We start from the raw sequence: 21,459 nt of genomic DNA on the forward strand, positions 1-21,459 counted from the left end.
CTTCCAGGTGTGCATTGGGGCTCCTTTGCAGTCAATATCCTTGAGCCTTCCCAGGTCTCTCCCCACCCGCTGCCATAGGGCCTTGAGGTTGTCAGGTATCTTATCAATGAGTGTTTTATATTTGAAGGATATCACACCTTTTCCGAGCTAACCCTGCAACACGCAGCTCTCTTGTGGAGCACAATCAAGGATTTCTGTACGTGCAATCATTGATGGCTGGAGGCACAGGCCTTTTGGTTTTCTAAGTATGATCCTTAGGCAGCTTCCTCTCTTTCTGCCTGCCACTAGCCAAGAGCGGCTAACCAGATGTCGAATACTTAGCAGCATGGTCAAAGGGTCCTTTTGCCAGTGTCGAAGTCTTAGGAGCCTGCGATTTGCATGCATGCTATGCCAAGAGTCTATCCCATGAGTGCAAACTGTAGTCATATCAGGGGTTAAGTGTGACAGATAAGCAAATTGGTCAAGCACATAGTGTTCAATAATCTGTGTGTTGAAAAGGTGTTGGGTTTCACTTCCATAAAGAAATCATGGTGGCAGGAGAGAGGTTTAGCTGGCATGTCCATTTGCTTTTGGTTAGAATGTAGCTGTGCTCCCTGCTGAATCTGCTGCTCCCTGGTGGCTCACCTCACAGATCTTGGTCAAAATAGTATAAAGGGCACATCCTTCATGATTCAGGGCCTCAGGTTGGGTTTGCTTGAGAAACAGAACACCTGCACCCTTCTGCTTTGTCAGCTGCTTCGCCTTCTTCCTGAGGGGCGGCACATGAAGCCCCACTTCATGAATGTTAACTCACAAGATTTCTCTCAGAATTCCTTAACTGAATTGTGGGGACGACAAACAGAGCAAACAAGCAAAACTTTAAATCTTCTCAAAAACACTCCCTTTTATAGCACATGATCATTGATGAAAAGCAAACATTTCATGAGGGTGCACTGCTTCTTCAGTCTTTTCAGGCTGTTGGTTTGGGGGGAGTCGTACAATACAGGGAATTCATAATGAACCCAACCCTCAGTTATCCCACATGGTCTTCGCATGGATGCACACTGTGTTGAAGATCACAACCTGCATGGGATAAAATCCCCTGGAGTGCTCTCTCTGGAGGGGAGCCACTGGATATGGTGTCGGCCACTTCAATGAGAGAGTGTATGTGCCTGTGGTTCTTGGCCAAAAGGAAATACAGGGCTAAAAACAATGAGTTATTTGTCAATTGAAATGCTCTTGGTATATTTGTACATGTCATCTGTTGCATGACTTACAAAATAGGTCTTTCAATGACATGTGCTTTGAATTTTAGGGTTATGCCAGCACTTCGACTCGACTCTAGGCCAGCTCACCACCTCAGCCTTACATTTGCTCAGTGGCCTCACATATCGCTGCCCCTTTCCAATTGTCAAATCAACCCTGCATTTTCTCCAGGATTTGGCTGTTAGCTCACAACGAGCAATACTTACCATCTACAGACATGGTTGCATCTCTGCATCTCCCTAAGCCCTTAAGCGGATGCCTCAATTATGAGCACTCCTAGCCACCACACTGATTAATTAGAATTAGGGCTTACAGATTGCACAACCATAATTCATGCATGTATACAGTATCAGACTCCTGGTCTGCACAGGAGCACTCCACGGCAACATGGCCGTTACAGGCCCTCCCCTTGTGCTTTGGCAGCTGCCCAGTAAACAGTACAAACTTTAAGTAATTATTATCAGAGTTCATGAGGACTACACGCCCTTTAAGATGTAAACGATCCTCACCCTGTACCTCCATACCTGTTCAGATGAGCTCTATTCGCCTCGTGTAGTTGGGTCATCAGAATAAGGAAGATGTCAATAAAATCCAGGAAGGTCTTGGGTGTGATGAGGGGCAGGCGTGGGCTCAGGTGCCCAGCGTACGTCACAGCCAACAGGTGGATTTGGGTGAGCAGTCGACAGATGCATGGCAGAAGGCTCTGAACTTCCATCATCAGTGCAGATCCTAGAAACAAGCATCCGGAGGACATGAGGTTATACATCCAATGCTGCATCCTGCCTACATCCTCAAGGTGATGGGACGTTAGTAGCACCTTGTCCAGCAGTGCTGCCCAGGCATCGGAGGGTTGTAGAAAGGGAGTCAAGATTGATTGGCAAGGCTCTGAAATCTCTTTTACTACACGGTGGTAGAACTGATGCCATTAAATAACTTACCTTTAGTCTGTGTAACCCCCCATGATACTCACTGCTGTCAAGAAAGCCTGGACAGTGTGACACTCACTGGGACTTGACAAAAGAGGGGTCAGTCATTCCTCTCTACCAAAACTGCTGAAGAGAAAGGAGATGATGCATGGGTACCTCAGTCTGCACTATTCCTGGTCTACCATTTGGAGCCCCTGGCACTGCCCTGGTGACCACAGAGACGGCCGGGAGCCCTGCATTAAATCAGTGGGAATGCCACCCCCCCTAAGCTCAAAGCTCCCCTGCCTCATTTAGAGGTGGGAGAAGCGACGAGTTACAGCAGCAGAACCTCAGCTGCTCACTCCACCCGAAAGCTTTGCCTGCCAGCTTGTGCACCATAAGTCCATCAGTCAATGTATGTCAAAAAGACCTAATTATGTAAGGTGAATGCCTGGCTGTCCCAAACAGGAAATGCTACAAATGACCCCCACATACAGGGAGAGAGATCCCTGGCAGATGTGGATCTCATAAAGCAGCATGCCGCTCTCTGGCAGCCTACCTCTCAAACAAAAAATGAGACTTTTATTATAACTGGACACAGTAAAGTTATCGCAAGGCACTAAGACTCTACAATTATTATCACCCTTCTCTGGAGCCACAACAGTACCTGACAGTGCCTTATTATGTTCCCACAGGGGTGGAGGTCGGCCTCTTTAACAAGAACTAGCACTCTTTGATACAGCCCTGACCTAGTAGAGCGACAAGGCTCAGAGCCAATAAGGAAAGATTGCGGTCTCAAATGGACTGTGGCGGAGCCACTTCCTGCTCAGCTCTGATCCCCGTTTGAATGCCAGAGGTTAGCTTCTAGAGCAGCAAGAAATATAGGACCTGATTCACAAACTGCATTTTGTAGTACGTACAGTACATGTAGTACTACAGTAGTACTGCTTACTTACAACAAAATGTATTCACAAACCTATGAGTGGAAATCTCCACCGCTCCTATCTTTGCTATTGGGAGATACTCACATATATATGTTTACTACTTAAGAGTAAATGTGGGAAGCACAAGGGCAGTGGCTGGAAAATCAGAATAATTACTACTAAATTGCAAGGGTATAGGTAGAGAAATTAGGGGTTTAGGGGGGCCAAGGAGGCGTTTAGAGAGGTGCAGACACCCACCCGCTGCTACTTACAAACACTTCTAAAGTTACTACATCAAAAAGGCCTCAAAACAGAAAATGTGCTCCAGCTCAAACCTGGGGTAAGTCCAGCACTACACATGGCAAGCCACTGGTACTGCAACACCCGCCAATAGAAAATAACAGAGGCAGGGACTTGAAATAGAACCCCATTGGAAATAATGTTAATATTAATTACTTTGTTAAATATTTTTTATGATAACATTTAAAAACATTTTAATTTGAAAATAAATAGAACTGTAATTTTTAAATAAATTAATCACAATCATTTAAATTGATTCCATATATGACTTTTAGTAATTTTGAAAACAATAAATAATTGTAAATATTTTACTTCAGGTGGGGTTTTTAAATGAATCTTTAGAAAATAATTTTAATTTGATACATTCAAATTAAATACTCAATCATAAATCAAAGTAATGGTGAAGTAGCAGGTTTTTGGTCTACATTTATAATAAATATATACAATTAATTTACATTAGTATTTAACATGCACATATTTTTTCAAGTTTGTTATAAAGTTTAATAAACTTTCTAAATGTTTCCTATACTTTACAATAAGGATATCTCTACCACCTGTTTCAGTGGGTGAAGACCTGTAAATCCACACTTTGCAATACATTTACATTAAGAAATGGTGAATAGTCAGAAGTAATACATTCACTATAAAGTGTCGGAGTCACTGCACACATGTAGATTTAGTCACATGTAAATTTAAAGGGCCTGTTGTTCCAAAGCCCCAATGAACCAAATAATATATATGAGGTTGAGGCTGATTCACAATTTCATCTATGAGCATGTGAAGTAGTACCTCACAACATCAAAAGTGGAACTCAAATGGGAATTTTCAGGGAATATTCAAAAACAATTAGAATAAACACAAAGCCTTGTATGCTCTTTGCACTTGTACTAATAGGGAGTTTGACATTTTATAGCCAAATCACATAGGTTTATGAGCACATGAAGCAACAAGGGGGTAATCCTGCTCATACTCATAAATGTCTTTGTGAATGAGCCCCATTATATTATATGGGGCTTATCCCTAACCATGTACAGAAAATATCTGAGCAAGCATCAACTATGGCACATTAAATATCAGCATGATAAAGGTACACAGAGAGGTCATTCAGCCCTGATGCAACTAGAAAATGCCTCATGAAGGAGAAGGTGTTTCTAAGGGAACTTCAAAAGAGGCAAGGAGGCGGGGGGGGGTGTACAGAAAAAAGAGGGAAGTTCCACAGCTTAGGAGCACAAAAGGAAAAAGATCTAAATCAAGGAAGGACACACAGCGGATGCATGGAGACCAAACGAAACTGTGAGGTGAATCACAGAAGGTGAGAAGGAGCATAGAGTGGTAACAAGGTTGTTAGGTAACGGAACAAACAGTTGAGGTGGGGAGAAAGTTGAGCACAGGAGGACGACAATTAAAAAGCAGACAATGGTGGACAGATTGTAAAGGAATATGTGTAGGCAGGAGGGAAAGAACTGACTGGGGATGAACCCTGGTCAAGACAAGATAGAACAAGAGTGAAAAAGAGAGCTTTAGTGACCTGGAATGCCAGGAAGCGGTGAATATTGCTTAGATTGTAAAATTGAAAGAAACGAGAGTAAGAAACGATGGAAATATGTTGGGAGGAGAGAAAACCAAGATTTTGAGCAGAGAGACAGAGAGAAAGATGGGAATTGGGAAAAGATCAAAAAAGGGGGTAAAGGCGAATGAAGGGAGGATGCAGAAAAAAAAGGAAATTTGTTGGATATGTGTTACAGGGTAGGTATGAGAGGACATCAATTAGGGTATTGCCGATACACATGAGGAATTAGTGTCATCTAGGATTGGTGAAAGAGAAGAGGAGGATGTAGAGCTGGGAATCATCTGCATAACAACGGAGAGAAAAATAAGATGCATGGGGCACAAACTATTCATGTCATAAACTTGTGATAAAAATTACTTGGAAATTCCTCACCCCCAGGATTCTTAGGAAAGATCATCCAATGGTGGTCATTTCATTGTGAATCACTTTTAATTTGTTCAGCACTGGGATATTTGACCTATCAATTAACCTATTGTCAGTGTCATCTGCTGCAAATAAATATCTATTTTTCCGAACCTTTTTTGAGAATTTTGTTATCCAATTTGAGGCCAGTATTGACTTCAGATGAAAATCAGGGCAGCAGTGGTGTGGCTGACCAGAGAAAAAGCGGATCCCTAACGTGGCTTGGCTCAATTAAAAACCTCTCCCTGGCACCACAAATATGTTGCAGGCCAAACTAGTCCTAGTCAAAGCTTTTGAATTGGCTAAAATCAATGAGCGGCAGATGAAGGAAGCACTAAGGGCACAGGTAGCAAACATTAAGGAATACATCAATAGAAAGTGATACTAATTCTAGAGAGTGCAACAGGCCAGCATAAAACACCAAGAGATAAATCACTGAAGCCTTGGCATGGACCTTACACTATGTGGGTCTTGAACGACTTGAATCCTGAACTCACTTGGGCCTTGAGGATTAGGACAGCTGATGGCTATCCGCAGCTGGTGGGACGCGACCTCCATCAGAGTCTCCTCGCTCCAGGAGTGATACACATCCATGCTGCTGGCCAGCTTCAGCAAGCCAATCATAGGCAAGGAAAATGCCTTCTTTCCAGCGGAATCGAGCAGTATCACAACATGCAAGTTGTTCTTGACCATCTGGTGAAACCTACAAGGAACAAACAGGAGATAAGTCTAAGAATAAAGAGGATATTTGAAGCCAGCTTAACTGGGTCTGATCAAATAAAACAATTTTCTTATTTGTTGAGAAGGTCAGAATAATGCTTCATCAAAAGACATTGGTAGGTGATAATTAGTAAACTATTGTAAATGATAATTAGTAAAATATTGTTAATCTTACCTTTGTTCACATATTGTAAGATAAATACTAGGTCCTGAGGAAGGAAACTGTAGGTTCCCAAAAGGTGTGAGAAAAAATAAGTTAATCCTCTATTCAAATAATTTAAAAGCAATTGGCAAGCTCTTGAAAATTTATGTAAAAGTAATGAATACGTAAGGATATAAATTGGACGAAGTAAGTCAAAAACATGTGTCCTTTTTAAATGGCACAGTTCTATTAGTAAAGTATTCAGGCGGGCCATCATCGCTGCTTACCACAATAACCAAACTCAATTCTTTCAGCCCAAGAAGTGATGGTAAGTAGTCAAAATATGTTCTTTGAAGCCTGACAAGAAAATAGATAAACTGTCATTTCACCAGAATGACATAGTACTGAATGCTCTGGTGCAAAATACGAAAAGTAAAAATTGTGCATTCTTTTGAATGGATTGGCAGACAGCACTCTATTGGCTAGTAGAAGTTCAGTGGAAAACCCTGTATTTCCTTTACATGCCTGGCACCGAAAAAGGATGAATCGATTTTGATGGTGGAAATGTTCAACCTCCATTGTGGTGAGTATCTTGCCTCTTTCAAGCCATCACACTGCGAGTTCTCAGTTAGGACACCACAGGTTATTCTACCAAAATAGCAGTTATCGGCCAGTAAGGATGGAAAATCCACCAAAACCTGTAATGGAATTTCTACAATCAAACGTGAGCAGATTAAATCTTCTCCCAAAGTCAGGATACATCATCAGTTCCTACATATCAAATTTAACTAAAATGCTGGTGTAGTTTCTAAATTTATTTGAAACCCTCTACTTGACTTGCTTAAGTTTGTCACGCTTCTGTAGTGCTATTCCAAGGAGATACTCCAGACAAGGTGAGGGCACAGCCACTCTAGTCAGGTGGATTAATTCCCACCATTACTGGCAGAGGTTCATCTGCACATTGGTCCAGAAGACAGAGGAGCTGCTCGAGTTTCCAATGACAAGACATTCATCACCACCAAACACTACTGTGAGATGGAAATGCAGAAAATCCCCCCTCGCAGCAGATCTTTAATGAGGTTTCTCTCTAAATCAGGCTATTGGCCCTTAGAGCACCCACTTGTACAATCTGCATGTGAACCCGCTCACTCGAACCACAGAGGGGAATAAGAATCTTCTCATAATGACTCTGTTCAGTTGAGACTGGGAATTTAAGCTGTTAAGCAATCAAGATAACAGAGCCCTTTGTTGACAAAGGAGCCTCTATAAAAATCACTAATATTAAGGCCTAGCTACCTACTATAGAATGTCAATACCACAAATTAGAGGAGAAATGGTTGTACTAACTAGAGCCATAACTGCAACATTGTGTAATGATGATATTCATTCGGAAATGAACAATTAACTTACTATTCACTTACTATCTACTGGAATATACCTGAACCTAAAGAAGCTAATGAAAGAGGCAGGAAATGACTGCACATATTTGGCCAAATGTATTTAAAGATGCTAAACAGAAGTCTTGAATCTGACCTCTTGGTGAAAAAAAGTCTGGTTCTGTGTTCTGTCTTCAAATACTTTATCCTTGAAACAACCAAGCTAGATGGAACCCTGGAAAACAATAATACACCCTGCCACAGCCTGGATGCTGCTAGTTATGTCACATGGTATTACTGCGGTGCTGCATAAATGCTACCACCCTGTCCAAGTCTCTCAGTTTCCCTTAATTTTTCAATACGAGCTTCAGAAGATTTGAGGTCAATGAAAGAAGAAAGGTTTGGGAAATAATGAATATAAAGATGGAACAAAGTATGTAACTTTCTTCTAGCAGCGGCTAGGGCGACTGACCCTGGAATCTGGGGCTGACGGTTCGATCTCCGGCACCGGTGGCAGGTCAACCCAGCACCATGTGACTCTGGGCAATAGCTTGCTTAATCTTCCAGAGGGCCCCCAGCGCCGGGACACCACTTCGGAGGTAGTTGTGCACTTTACAAATACTGGTATTTCATTTCATTTCTCATGAAACAGCAGTGGCAGATTGGCCACTCATCGAATGTGCAATAATTCCTAGAGAAGAAGCCTCACTGGTCGCTTCTTAGCCTCCCGTAACCTAAGGAAAAGTCTGTCTCAGAACATTTACACCATTGGAAGTAATACCATGAACAATGAGTAAATGCCTGCCCATTTTATACTCATCAGATGTGGTCTCTTCTCAGTTTAGATAGTGGAAGAAGAAGAAATAAAGTGGAAATTGGACTGATTGATTCAGGTGAAATTATAATCTAAGTCTGCAACAAAGACTATTTCACCTCAAAGTTACTCGGTCTCTAGAGGAAAGTGAGCATGGTAGATCTGCCAACATCATAAACGTGACCTTTTTGGATTCATATTTTGTCTCCAGAAAAGCAGTCTTGAGAGTCAATAACTTCCCATCACAACTGTGTAGAGGCTCTAATGGGAAACCATAAATTAAGCCAAAGTCAAGTTTAGGTCACATCATACCACGATGCAATGTGTAAATGGTAATCTGAACTTTCCAGGAACTGTCAAACTACAGGAATCTCAAAAAGTTAAGGTGCACCCAGCTTCCTCAGAAAAAAGAAGCAAGCCACTTAAAACTACTAACATTTAGGATCTGTACCCCTTCCTTTACTCGCTACAACTTCAAGTTCAGTACCAAAGATAAACAAAGCTGAGACAGGAGTTAAAAGACAGATAATGTTATCTACTGCCTCTGTAAAGGAACCTTAGCCATAACCGTTGGAAATTCGCAAAAACATTCAACTCTTCAATGGCATGTCTATAAAAGCTTAGCCTTTCAGGAGGCATGTGTCCAGATGAAGAAGTTACTTACCTTTGCTAATGCTCCTTGTGGAAGACACTCCACATGACCACAGATTCCTCAACTCTAGAATTATCCCCAGGTGCCAGACTGGATCCAGAGAATTATTCAGCAATACTCCTGTGCACTGGTAGGTGGTGCTGTGCCGCTCCACAATGACTCAGTACTGCCCCGGAAGTGATGGAGCAGAGCCACATATAACTGTCACCCCGGAGCGCTGACATTTTCATGTAACTCTGTTTCTGCACCCTCAAGACAAGACGAGTAGACAACATTTCTGAGACAGTGTGTTAAGTTTTTTCTGATGGATACTTCTAACCACTGGTTCCTCACCATCAGAAGTACCTCACAAAGATGAAGGGTACGTGGAGAGGAATCAGACCAAAAAGTCCTACTAGACCGAGCAGCCAAAGTGACCATGCCCTCTGGTCAGGAGTATTTTGTGAACATATGCACTGAAGCCCGCATTTCAGCCAGACAGATGTCCAGAATGGGCACTCCTTGTGCAGAGTCATTGTAGCGGTCTTGTGGCATGAGCCTACAGTCCTTTAGCGACTGGCGGAGTTTACAGCTTCACGTAGCAGCAAGAAGCTCTGCTGCCTCGATCTCAGCGCACCGAATACCAGCGAAGGCACCCAGCCGACTTTGTTTTTGGGCGACTTTCGAGTGCATTTTTTCTCGTCCACCTCAGACTGCACGTGGACCTCTAAAAAGATAACAGCGAAGGCACCCAGCCGACTTTGTTTTTTGGCGACTTTCGAGTGCATTCTTTCTCGTCCACCTCAAACTACACGTGGACCTCTAAAAAGATCTAACAGCCAATTGATGACCGCCACATACATCCAGACTTGACCTGGTTTACTGAAAGATTCGTCAGCCATTTCGCCAATTCACAAGTGCGACGTCCACTGCTTCACAGCAATCACCCACATTGATATGAGGTGGTTAACTGCAACCTAGAGTTGCCCAGCTGTTTTTACTATTTTACTATATCAACACGCTGTTAATTTGTCCAGCTGACGTTTATTCTGACGACGCGTGGTTACTCTGAATCAAGACAGGACGGCCCCCTTTTCATTCCTCCCCCTCTTGTAACGGTCCTGATGAAGACCCCGGCAAAGGACTGAATTAAGCCTATACAAAGGGGTCGAAACGTCGACGCCTCCTCACTTTTGGACGTCCGGCACATCCCTGTTCTACATTAAATCACCCTTGTGACCGCTGAACGTCCTTACTTGAAGTGCTTTTTGCAAGTTTGGCCTTAATTGAAATGGGCATGTTTGGTTTTTGGAATAATTCCTAATTCCTTTTGGACTTATGTATTGATTATCTATAAATCTGTGTATTACTTTTAACCTTTTCACAACCTTTGAGCACCCCCCTCCCTTTCTCCCTCCCATATTGGGGCCTTTTCATTTTTCTGATTCTTCATTTTTCTGGTAAAGTTTGTAATGATGTTCCATGAAATTCTCATGTTGTGTTGTTGAATAAATGACAACAGTCTTTTGCTCTTGAACCATTATCTTAGTTTCTTTTGATAATTTTAATTGGTATTGTTTATATTCTTCTTCCACGGGGACCCCCCTTACATTTACTACATAACGCCCAGGTCCCCGCGACTGCATGGGTTCCACCCCCCTCTGTAATGTACAGTCCTTTAGGGGACTGCATCTGGGCCAGGGCACAGAGGTTTTCCTGCAGAGGACTATCTATCGGGACAGATTCCTCTTTTGCACCGTCTTGCTTTTCTTAGCAACAGAAAACCTCCACAAAGAGCTGATCATCCACATCACCTGACCAACCTCCCTTTGCTGGAAAGTTGAATACATTTGTATTGGAATTTATAATCATCAATGCAAGATGTATAGACAAAGACAATTTTTTAGTGAACTCTTTCCCCAACCTCCTCCCATACCTGCTGCCCTTGTTGTTGATCTCAGTAGAGCTTTAGTTGTCCCACCTCCATTTTCCGAGATTTATACCAATCAGGGGCTCAATACATCATTTGATAGATGACAGATTGTTGATTACTAGTCGTCTAGTTTGTAGCTATCTAGACTCTTTAATGCTCGAAGTCTCTCGGGCGCGTGAGTTCCTATAGTCGGTGCTAAACAATTCAAGTAGGCAGTCCCATTGTTTGGTAAATTCTCTTTCTTCGCCTCTTGCAGATTCGGAGAATGTTTCCATACCAGGATCCACTACATTCCCTATTGGCCTATTCCATTATCTCTTTATGTACTGTCTTTGATCTAATGTTGTACACAATTCCCTTTCCCGGAAATGTTGGAATGTAAATGTGCAGTCTCCCCATCTCTTATTTAAGATAGATTTTTGAGGTGACATATTTGTCCCCTGTGCAGTGTAAGAGATATTTTTTGAATGGGGTGAGGGCTCCAGTCACTCCCTGATTAATGTTTGGATTGAGAAACCAGTGGCACAGTTGCATATAACGTAAGCACTCTGTCTCGGGAAGGGCATATTCGCCTTTAAGTTGCTTGAATGTCATCATTATCAAACATATCCCTAAGGTTTTTGCATCCACCCTCCAGCCATTCGAAAAGGGAGTCCTAGACAACCCTGGAATGCACTCTTGAGTTCCCCACAGGGAGTGGCAGGGGATGGGAACAAAGTGATCTTGTATTTATTTCATACAGCCGGCAAGGCCCATGTTACTGAGGATACATAAAGTGTTTTTTTCCACTGAGCATTGGGTTGCCAGGATACCTCCAAGAGTGGTCCTGGCACCATTGTGCGATTAATCATACATCATCTCTTCTCATTCTCCCTACGTGTTTAGTGAATCAAAATTGGGAGGTGAGCTGCCTCATAGTAGTGGGCTAGGGCAGGGACTACCAATCCCCCTTGGATTGGACACAGTGAACACTTGTCTTCTGGTGAGCCATTCTCTTTTGCCTATCCAAATATAGGAATAGAACATTGACTGGACGTCATTCATGTAGTCCCTGAGTATGTGAATTGTCAGTTCCTGGAAGATATATAGAATCTTGAGAAAAATTGACATTTTGTAGTCTTTCATTTGGTCTAGTACTGAAAGCGTCTTATATTGTAGTGTAGTTCCTATATTCCCAATAGGCTCTTCGCATTGGAATAACATAACAGCAGTGTAGACGTAGGACTGAGGTCATCTAGGTCTCCACTGACTATGTTAGACTTAATTAGTTTTGCCAGCTAGCTCACAGGTCACTAGAAACTTTCTCAAATGAATTGGGAGGGGTTAACTTCCCTGATTTAGACAAGAAGGGATTAGCTTCTGACAACCATATAACATGACATCTTTGCTCCCCCAGAATAAGGAGTATATCTCCAGAGTTGTGTGAAAACAATAGACAGCTATTTCACTCAGTCAATCGTGCATGCTTAATTTCACCAGGGTGCAGAGAAATAGAGAGACGGGCGTTTTCAATAAAATGTGTTATTTTATTGAGCAGTCTTCTTTCTCATGCAAGAGAAATGAATTGCGATAATTGCAATACTTATCTTGAAGTAAAGTGCGTACAGTAAAAGGAGTATTATGAAATATTACTGTAAAAGCATTGATATGGTTTCTTAGCCATATGATACTTTAAAACGGATAAAATATATACATACATAAAAACATTGACTAACAAACTCAACTGGTGCTTCTAAGATACGCCTACTCCGGTGTACCTGACCTAAGCCTAATACGTGGGAAGGAGTAAGTAAGTTGCAGTTTTAAGTTAAGTTGGGTTTTTGCCAAGAATCTGAATCAAGAATTCTCTTTAAGGTTTGAATCAGCTCCGTACCTTGGTTATAGAATGAAGGAGGTCTTGTATCTCAGGACTCGATCTCCCAGTAACCCACAAGGGTGACTGGAAACACCGGAGCTGGATTTCTCGGCGTGAGAAAAGGCAGCTTCTTTCGCGGTGTGTCAAAGGGAGGGACGGCTTTCTTCGGCTCTCGCATCAGCTGGGCTTCGGATAAGTAGATAGCCGCTCTGCTCCACACCACCGTGTGTTGCTTAAGGCAAGTGTTGGTATATTTATACCTGGAAGGTGCCGTGTTTGACGTAAGGTTGGACATAAGACGTCAATAAAAGATGTCACTAAGAACGGGCCGTTCTTTTAGTGCTCGCAGTAGTTCTATGACAAATCAAAACAAAGGCATGGGGAATTCCCAGGTTGCTGGAGGTTTGGTTTGTTAAAAGAACTCGTTGTGCTCTCTAGGAGTCTAAGGAAGTAGCCTTGCCGTATTTGGGCTGCATGGGCTATGACTAAATATGGGTATGACTCCTATGCCTTTATATGGGCATGATTTATTATAACCATATAAGGGCCTAAATCTGGAATATTTAATAAGGGTCCTAGATACATTCACAACAATATTTCCAGCTGTTAAGTTTGACCTTAACCCATCTTTTGCGTCATTGTAGATTTTTTCCTTGGTTTCGGATACGAAACAAGCCAAAGCCAGGCCAAGTTAGGTGATGTGGCCAACCTCCCATCGCAGCGAGGTTAACCTCCGCAGTTGTTCAACTACAGTTTTAGTACTGGAGATGTTCGGGATTTTTGCATTAGAAATATAGTATGTGGTCAGCTCCTCTAATACCGTAGAGAACGAGCCTTGGGGGTTTGTGATCAAACGAAGCATACCATCTGCAAACAGGGTAATTTTTATTTCCTGGATTCAAATTTGATGCCCTTGTTATGGGGGTGTGCTCACATACACTCAGCAAAGGGCTCCACAGTTAGGGAATAGCGGTAGAGGGATAGTGGCACCCCGTTTCGTGTCTCTAGAGATGTTAATCGATTGTGAGTGGAGCCCAATAATTCTTACTCTGGTGCTAGAGTTACAGTACCTCGCAAGAAGCCAGACAAGAAAGGAATCTTCCAACCCTATTATCTTCAATGTGTCCTCCATAAAGTCCCAGTCAGCCCTGTCAAATGCTTTTTCAGCATCCAGGGTGACCAGGATAGACTGTTTGGACCCTATGGCTTCTATATCTAAAAGATGTCTGGCCTTTTTAGTATTGTCACCCACCTGCTGTTCTTGAATGAAGCCTGTCTGATCGGTATGCACCAATTTGCCCGTCAAGTTCTGCAATCGCAGTGTCGTAATTTTGGTAAAGATTTTTGGTTCAATCTTGTGGAAGGAGATCGGTTGGTATGAGTCACACGCCCTTGGCTTCTTGCTTGCCCTGTGGATCAGCGATATGGTTGACTTGGGCATTCGGGGGGTCATCTGGCCGTTCTGAAGCATCTCATGATAGACGTGAAGTAGGGGGAGGAGTAAGGGCGCTAAATATTTGTAATGGGCAATTGTGAAGCAATCTGGGCCTAGTATTACCAAGAGGCTTACTTTAGCTATCACCGGGAGAATCCCCTTTTTAGTTATGGGTTTGTTAAGGCACTGTCTGACTGTTTCAGCTTGGGTAATGCGGCTCCCATTAGATAGGTGGCACAAGCTTGCAAGTCACTGGAATCCTATGTATAGTGTTGTGATCAAAACATGTGAAAACATCTAGCTCTCTCTGAGTCTCAGGTGTGTGTTCGTTCATCCTTCGTCTGAACTTCAGCTATTATGCTTTTGACGTGGCATATTTGTAAGAGATTGCCCAGCAATTTGCCAGATTTATTTCTCCATATATAATATTATCTAGTTCAGCCTATAAATATGCTGCTCAATCCGATTCTAGAGTTCTGATGTGGTCGCGAACCATGAGGATTTTCCTCCAATGTTTTGGTGACTATGTATGTTTATCAACAGCGGTCTTCTCTCGCGGCTCTCCCGCGATATTGCGAAACCCGTCTATGGATGAGGGATCCTATAACGTCCGCACTGAGGCTACATAAAGAGGAAGGGCAATTTCCCTTCCACCTCCACTTCCGCTCGGTTCCAGAGCCGGGGTACCGACGGTCAGGTGAGCCTCGTAGCGCCCCCACGCCGATTTCACGGTTGATGCGTAGTTGGGTAGTATACTGACAGGGATCTATACTCAAGGGAGCGTGTAGGGCCCCTTACTCTCATAATAACTGCGCGTTGGGGTTGATAGTTCACATGTCCACTGTGTTTAATCTTAGCAGCTCACATTGACGAGAGGTCCTTGTTACCTATACATGAGAGTGGTTTAGGACACCATACGATCATCTCAATGCCTCGGTTGCCAATTAAGCCACGGGTGCTAAAAAAGTCTTATTCCTTGTATGATAGTAAGGTTAGAGAATGCCTGATAAGTCGTTTCTCACCACTAATTAACTATGCAACTACCACTGTTAATTAAGTTATCTGGTAGCACTGCACAGTGCTGAGATACTGATTTCACAAAGATAAACATCGCAGGGTGTGCGACTCCTATGCGCACTATGTAAATTTGATTAGGTGTCGGTGGAGGCTATGACAGTGGGGCAACTATCACACGTCTGTTGGGTTTAAGTGTAAAACCATTGGTACAGGCACAGCAAAGTTATGTGCTTACTGTGTCTTTCATTTTTTACACTACAGAGCGGGGCCTCATTCCCCCGAGCGGTTGCCGGGTGAGGTGAGGTCTTCACCCACATAAAGCTGGGTGAGTATCACTTTGAGGAAATGCCTCAGTGTGATTGAGCTAGTATGCTCTCTATAAATGCAGAATGCAAATTATTCTTGCATGTGTGCCTGCACGGTCGCTAGCTGTGTGTATTGGTGTGGGTGTGCAATTTGGCGTTGTTTGACATAGTGTCTTTTTGTTTTTTTGTTAGGAAGAAGAATTATTCCTCTCCCTCCAGTGGACACCTAAGTATTTAAGTCCTGATATACATGTAACTTTGTTAGTACATGTTTATACTTTTCACCTATACACTTCACATGTAGTTGCAGTAGCTATTTCTGTTAACCGGTCCTGAAGAAAGCCGGGCCAGATGCCCTGATGGCTGAAACATGTAGACCATACTGCACAGCGCAAGTGGGTAGTCTTACTACCCAGCGTTTTTTAATCTTTGACACTTGACTTCTGTCTAAACGCTTCCTGAAGTTCGGGTAGTCAATTTTAACATCACTATTTGGGCACTGCACTTTTTTCATTAACATCACTCAGAGATATAAGTTATGATCAGTACTTTTTGACATCCATTCCCGCACTGGCATTATTGGGGCGGATTTAGGATGGCATGATAAACAGTTCCCACGTGACGTAAACTCCACCAAATGGGTGGTCTGATGGGAATTGCTTCAGCCTTCCGACATTAATGCCTGAAACTTCTGACAGCCCATTTTTCACGCACTTATCACCGGTACCGCACTGGCACTGTTGTAGGCACACACTTTTCCCTGACTTGTTCTGCTCTTTTGTGTGTTATATGTATGTTTATGCACTTGCTCAAGTCCGATAAGCTCTTTTATAAGCTTTGTTTGCAACTCTGTGCATTTTATATAGAAGACCTGCCTCTGCAATGAAATTACATTGGTGAACAGCTTTTAAAGTGCCCCGGAGGTTGGCCGCCGTAATATCATCTATGACATTATGATGAAAATTTGAATATCAAATGCTACTGCATTAGTCTGGCATCACCAAGGTCATGATTGGCTGAAAAGTCCTGAGTCTGTTCAACAACCTGTGAATCTTTGAAAATGGATGTAAAGTCAAATGGCAGCTGATAAATTTAGGACACACCATTGCCTGAATGTTCTTGTGCACAGAACATAGGCTACTTTGTGCTGATGGATTTGCAAGCTAACCGACCTCTGGATAACCACACATTTCTAACAGCTTTGGGACTAAGGAAGCCGGAGGAAAGGTCCACTTCAGCAAATGTACTTGGAGGCTAGTGAAATCACTCATGTAGGCACTCTCCTCCCAATCGACTGAGTAGCTTGAAAATGCATGCCTTTTGAGATAGTCCAATGGCACACAATCGTAGATTGTTCTGCATAACTGTATAAAGCCACCTATCCCGCATCTCTTGCTACAATACATAGCAGTGGTGTTGCCCTTAAAGAAAACACATCTGACTGCTCCGCAAATGGGAAAGGAAATCTTCCCACAAAAGTCTGATGGCCTTAAATTAAAAAAAGTAAAGTGGGGAAATCTCTTGACATTTGTCAATAGGACACTGACATGTACATTAGCCAAACGTTTCCAGAACTCCAGGCTGCAAGGGGGATGTTTTAAAGATAAAGAATCTGCAACAAGAACATAATCCATCGGAAATTCTCCATTGATCGATTTACCAATCGATGACACCCATCATCCTCTCACTTGGCTATACTGCTATATTGAATCATAACCTTATTATTTCAGGGGTTTGACTTGCAATGACTCTTAACAAATGGGGGAGGAGGGGGATATTTTGTTGTGTCGACCAAGTCCTGATGTGTATTGATGCTCCTGGTTCTACACCTGTCTCCCCTGATTCCTTACCCCCACCTTCCAATGCCTCTTATGTAGGTAAGATCCTTCCTAAATATGCACCTTACTTTAGCTTTACCACATGAATCAGTTAGTTCACTGCATTTGTACAGTCATGGAGAAGGTGCTTATAAATGTGGGGGATTTGCAAGAGTAACGCTGATATTAACGGGTATCCTAGGCTTCTGTTAGCCTCCTCTCTTAGAAAAGAGAGGAGCCCAGGATATCTTGTGAATTTAAGAGAGTCCTTTTTTCTCCAGAAAGTTTATTTCTTGGTTTGAAGCAAAGACAATGGCCTAAATGCAAGCGACAGCAAACCATACCAAATGTTACGTTACACAAAAGCATTCTTGAAAAACAAAGAATGAAGATTTTCTATTTTTTTTTTAATGATTATCTGATGGTTGTATTATATTTTCTTTGGTGCTGTCCTACTCTTTGATAATGTCCCAAAGTGATGTTCATATAGCAGCATATGTAGCTATCTGGAGGGTTCCGACCTGATGTGGCAGCATGTAGCAGTGTTTTACATATGGGGTGTATACAACAATGTTCACAAGAGATGTCCCTTTGGATTAGTAAAGCGATCAAGTGATATACTCTATAAATCACCCTCTATTTATATGAATTTGGTTTGTCTTTGCTGCATATGCATCATATGCGTTTGATGCATAAGGCAACCAGGACAAACCAAATTCAGAAAAATGCAGGATGCACAATATAAACTTTACGGACATACATAATTGAACAAACTACAATTTTCTATTTAAAGCTCAAAGTCACACTGTGTGTTCACCTTTCACAGTGGGCTCTTCCTTCAAGCCTGGTTAGATGTTGATGAAAAAACATGTTGAAAGGTCTTGGTCACTCCTTTTTTTATGAATTGTTCCATAATCTATTGATTAACTCTCTTGGTTGGCTTTATGATTCTAAAGTGCTACTTCTAGTAGGCATTGTTGTTGCATACCTACTAATGATCATTAACGTTCTATCAGGGTGAACCATCCTTGCCCTTTTTAATACCCAGCCATAGGTAACAAGAATGACATTTGGTGTCTGCCAGAAGACACTTTTAACTGCTCTTCCTTACTTGTCTCCCCATGCACCTTTTCAAACTTGACACCCACATCATTCATAGGGGATCTTCACAGATATGTCACACCTCAAAAGCTTCTATCCATGAATGTTGCAGCCCAGATGGTCACCTACTGCGTAGTCCATCAAAAACGTGACAGATGTCTCATCCACCAAACTTGGGTTGCCTCACTCTGGTTAGAGTTGTGGGATCGCACCATGGTTCGACGGCTCATAGGATTTACAGCCATCAGTCAAAGTACTCCAGACCGTCTTCCTTATTTAGTGCGATGACCAAAGTGCTTTTTATCTGCTCGGGACAGCCAGGCAAAGCCTGTTGGTAACAAAAGTCATTCCCCCCACACACTGGGAAAAAACACAATTCTTTTCTGTTTCTCAGAAACAAATTCCTGCATCGGAATGTTGTTTGTGAAGAACAGAAATCTTTGCTGAGTAGGAAAATAAAAAGTGGCTTTAATTCAGGAAAATCTCATTGCCTTCAACTGAGTCACCTCCACGGAGGCTTTTCTGAAGACAAAAAGCCTGCCTGTCTGACCGGTGTATGATGGTTGATCTTCCACCATCCTAGCGGAATACAGCCTCTTCGCTGCCCTGGCGGAATAGCAGATTAGCTGCCATACTCTAAATCTGCCCATGATTATTTTTTATTAGGCATAAATAACCCCAATATTAAACATTGAAGTGTATTTCTGAGTGATTTGAAAATGGTAGATATATCGATCCCACCCCAGTATTCGATGTGGAATCTGTTACAGAACACAGCTTTCGTCCGTGTTCTTTTAAGAACTAAAAATATTTCTGATCCTTTTCTCTGGCAATTAAAAAGGAAAAATTTTAACATCTTTAAACAATTAGGGGCAATATGTATCAACATTAGGAGTAGCAATTACCTAATTACAATTTTCTGCGAACCGCAATTAGGTAATCACTATTCCAAATGTATGAAACTCCAAGAGTTTCATTTAGCGATTCCTACGGGATCGCAAATCGGTCTACTTCATTAATCTTAATGAGATAGGTCGCAATTTGCGCCCCCCTAGGAATCGCTAAAATCACAGGGATGGTGTCCTGCTAGAGTCAGCAGACCACCATGTCCATGACTGCTTTTCAATAAAGCAATAATTTTTTTTAAATGCAGCCCGTTTTACTTTTAAACAATATGTGTTTAAAAGAAAAAAATTAAAAGTTTTCTTTTCAATATTTAAGAGCAGATAATGGTTCGTAAGACTGCTGCCTGCTCTTAAAAAACGTTTTTTTGCCACCATTCTCAAAGGTCAAGGGGTCCCTTGGGGACCTTTTCCCATTTGCGACTGGGTTACCACCAACTTGCAGTTGGCGGTAAAAATGCAAGTGTTTTACGACCGCATTCACTGTCACAAAACATTCATACATACCGCTGCGATGTGGTACTTGGAAGGGACACCCTAAACACGTCCCTTCCAAATAATGAACCGCAAACCCATTTTGTGATTTGGTAACAGGTTACCAAATCACAAAATAGGATTTGATACATCGGGAAAAAAAATTGCATCCGCAAATGGGCCGATTCTTCGGATCCGCCTCTTTGCTTACACAAAATAGGTTCATACATGTGGCCCCTATGACTTTTTATCATAATCTTATATTAGCATAATCATTAGTATATTTTAAAATTATCAAATATATATTTGTAGCATTTATTGACAAAAAAGTGATTTGTTCTAAAGATCAATATTACTTTTTGCACATAATTATTGTCACATTTTCTGTGGAAATAATGTATGTGAGAGGATGCAAGATTTGTAAGTGCTAAGTACAAATTATATTAAATTAGACTTTTTGTCAAAATATTTCATGTAGGCGGCTGAGGAAAATAGGGAGATTCGTTCCTCGAAGCTAAAACCGTCGAAATTGTCTCATTATGAGTTGCATGGTACTCTAAGAGCGCAAACTCCGCATGCAAAATTAATGTTATCATGCAGTAACACCACACCAGTACTGTGCAAATATGAGTTAAACCTTGTTGATTGGGGAATAAACAGCTAGTACTGGATTTATCGTTTGTAAAACCACACAGAATATTCCCAGTTCCTTGGGGTATTAACACATGCATTGACCGCCTGCTTTGGATGGTAAACGTACACAGTGGTCTCTGTGTGCATGGTGGTGATGGTGGGGGTGTGGTGAATAGGGGAGGGAAGGAAAAGTGTTTCTGACCTGTAACTGCAGTTCTCTTGTAGGGGTATTTCCATGATAGTCATGAGCGTAGAATAGTCCAGCGCACCGGCGAGGGACTCCTGGAGCACTTTTTCCAATATATCTTCTTAACTGCGGAAGTTTGCGTTTCTTCAGGAAGGCTTTGAACAGTAACTTAAGAAAGCTAATATACAGCCTAACAGAAAGGCTACACTGGTCAAAATTCTTCATTTTCATGTAACAAAAGGGAGAAAGTCCAAAGAAACACGCAAAAATGCATGTGAAGTTTGAAGAATAACTGGAAAAATCTTTCACAAATCCATTTTGTAATGTGAGAGAAGTATGAAGAAGTGCAGAGCAGTGTAGCCCACAGGCTGCCATTATAAAGGGAGAAAATGGAGACTGTACCTTTAAGAATCCTGGGACATCCAGTATCCCATTATGCTCAGCCAGAGGCAGTTACCTCAGTTCTTTTTTATAGGTGGTACTAGCTGAATTGAAGGAGAGCATGATAGTGTCTGTCTAATCCACCGGAGAGGCAGGAGGGTTGCTTCTGACTATCATGGAAATACCCCTAGGAGAGAACTGGAGTTACAGCTAAGAAACGATACCTTCTCTTGTAATGATTTCAATGTATAGTCAAAAGCGTAGAATAGAGTAGCAAGCCATCCCCCATATGGCGGTGGAGTAGACAGACCAATAATGAGATAGGGAACCAAGGAAAGAGATTCCCGAGGGATTCCAGCCCCACTTGAGTATCCGCTCTCGCATCAGAGTT

The 21,459-nt window shown here is 42.2% G+C and overlaps 1 protein-coding gene across 1 annotated transcript in view; it reads right to left on the reverse strand.

Moving 5' to 3' along the window:
- The window catches only part of DNHD1 (dynein heavy chain domain 1), a 682,720-nt gene that overhangs the window by 257,887 nt on the left and 403,374 nt on the right, over positions 1-21,459 (reverse strand). Inside the window, exons 27-28 of the mRNA XM_086933691.1 lie at positions 5,843-6,048; positions 1,770-1,974 (exon numbers count right to left, since the gene is read on the reverse strand). Coding sequence (XP_086789817.1) covers positions 1,770-1,974; positions 5,843-6,048 — 411 coding nt within the window. The remainder of the gene's footprint in view (positions 1-1,769; positions 1,975-5,842; positions 6,049-21,459) is intronic.

This window comes from Lissotriton vulgaris, chromosome 8 (assembly GCF_964263255.1).
Source record: "Lissotriton vulgaris chromosome 8, aLisVul1.2, whole genome shotgun sequence".
Lineage (NCBI taxonomy): Eukaryota > Metazoa > Chordata > Amphibia > Caudata > Salamandridae > Lissotriton > Lissotriton vulgaris.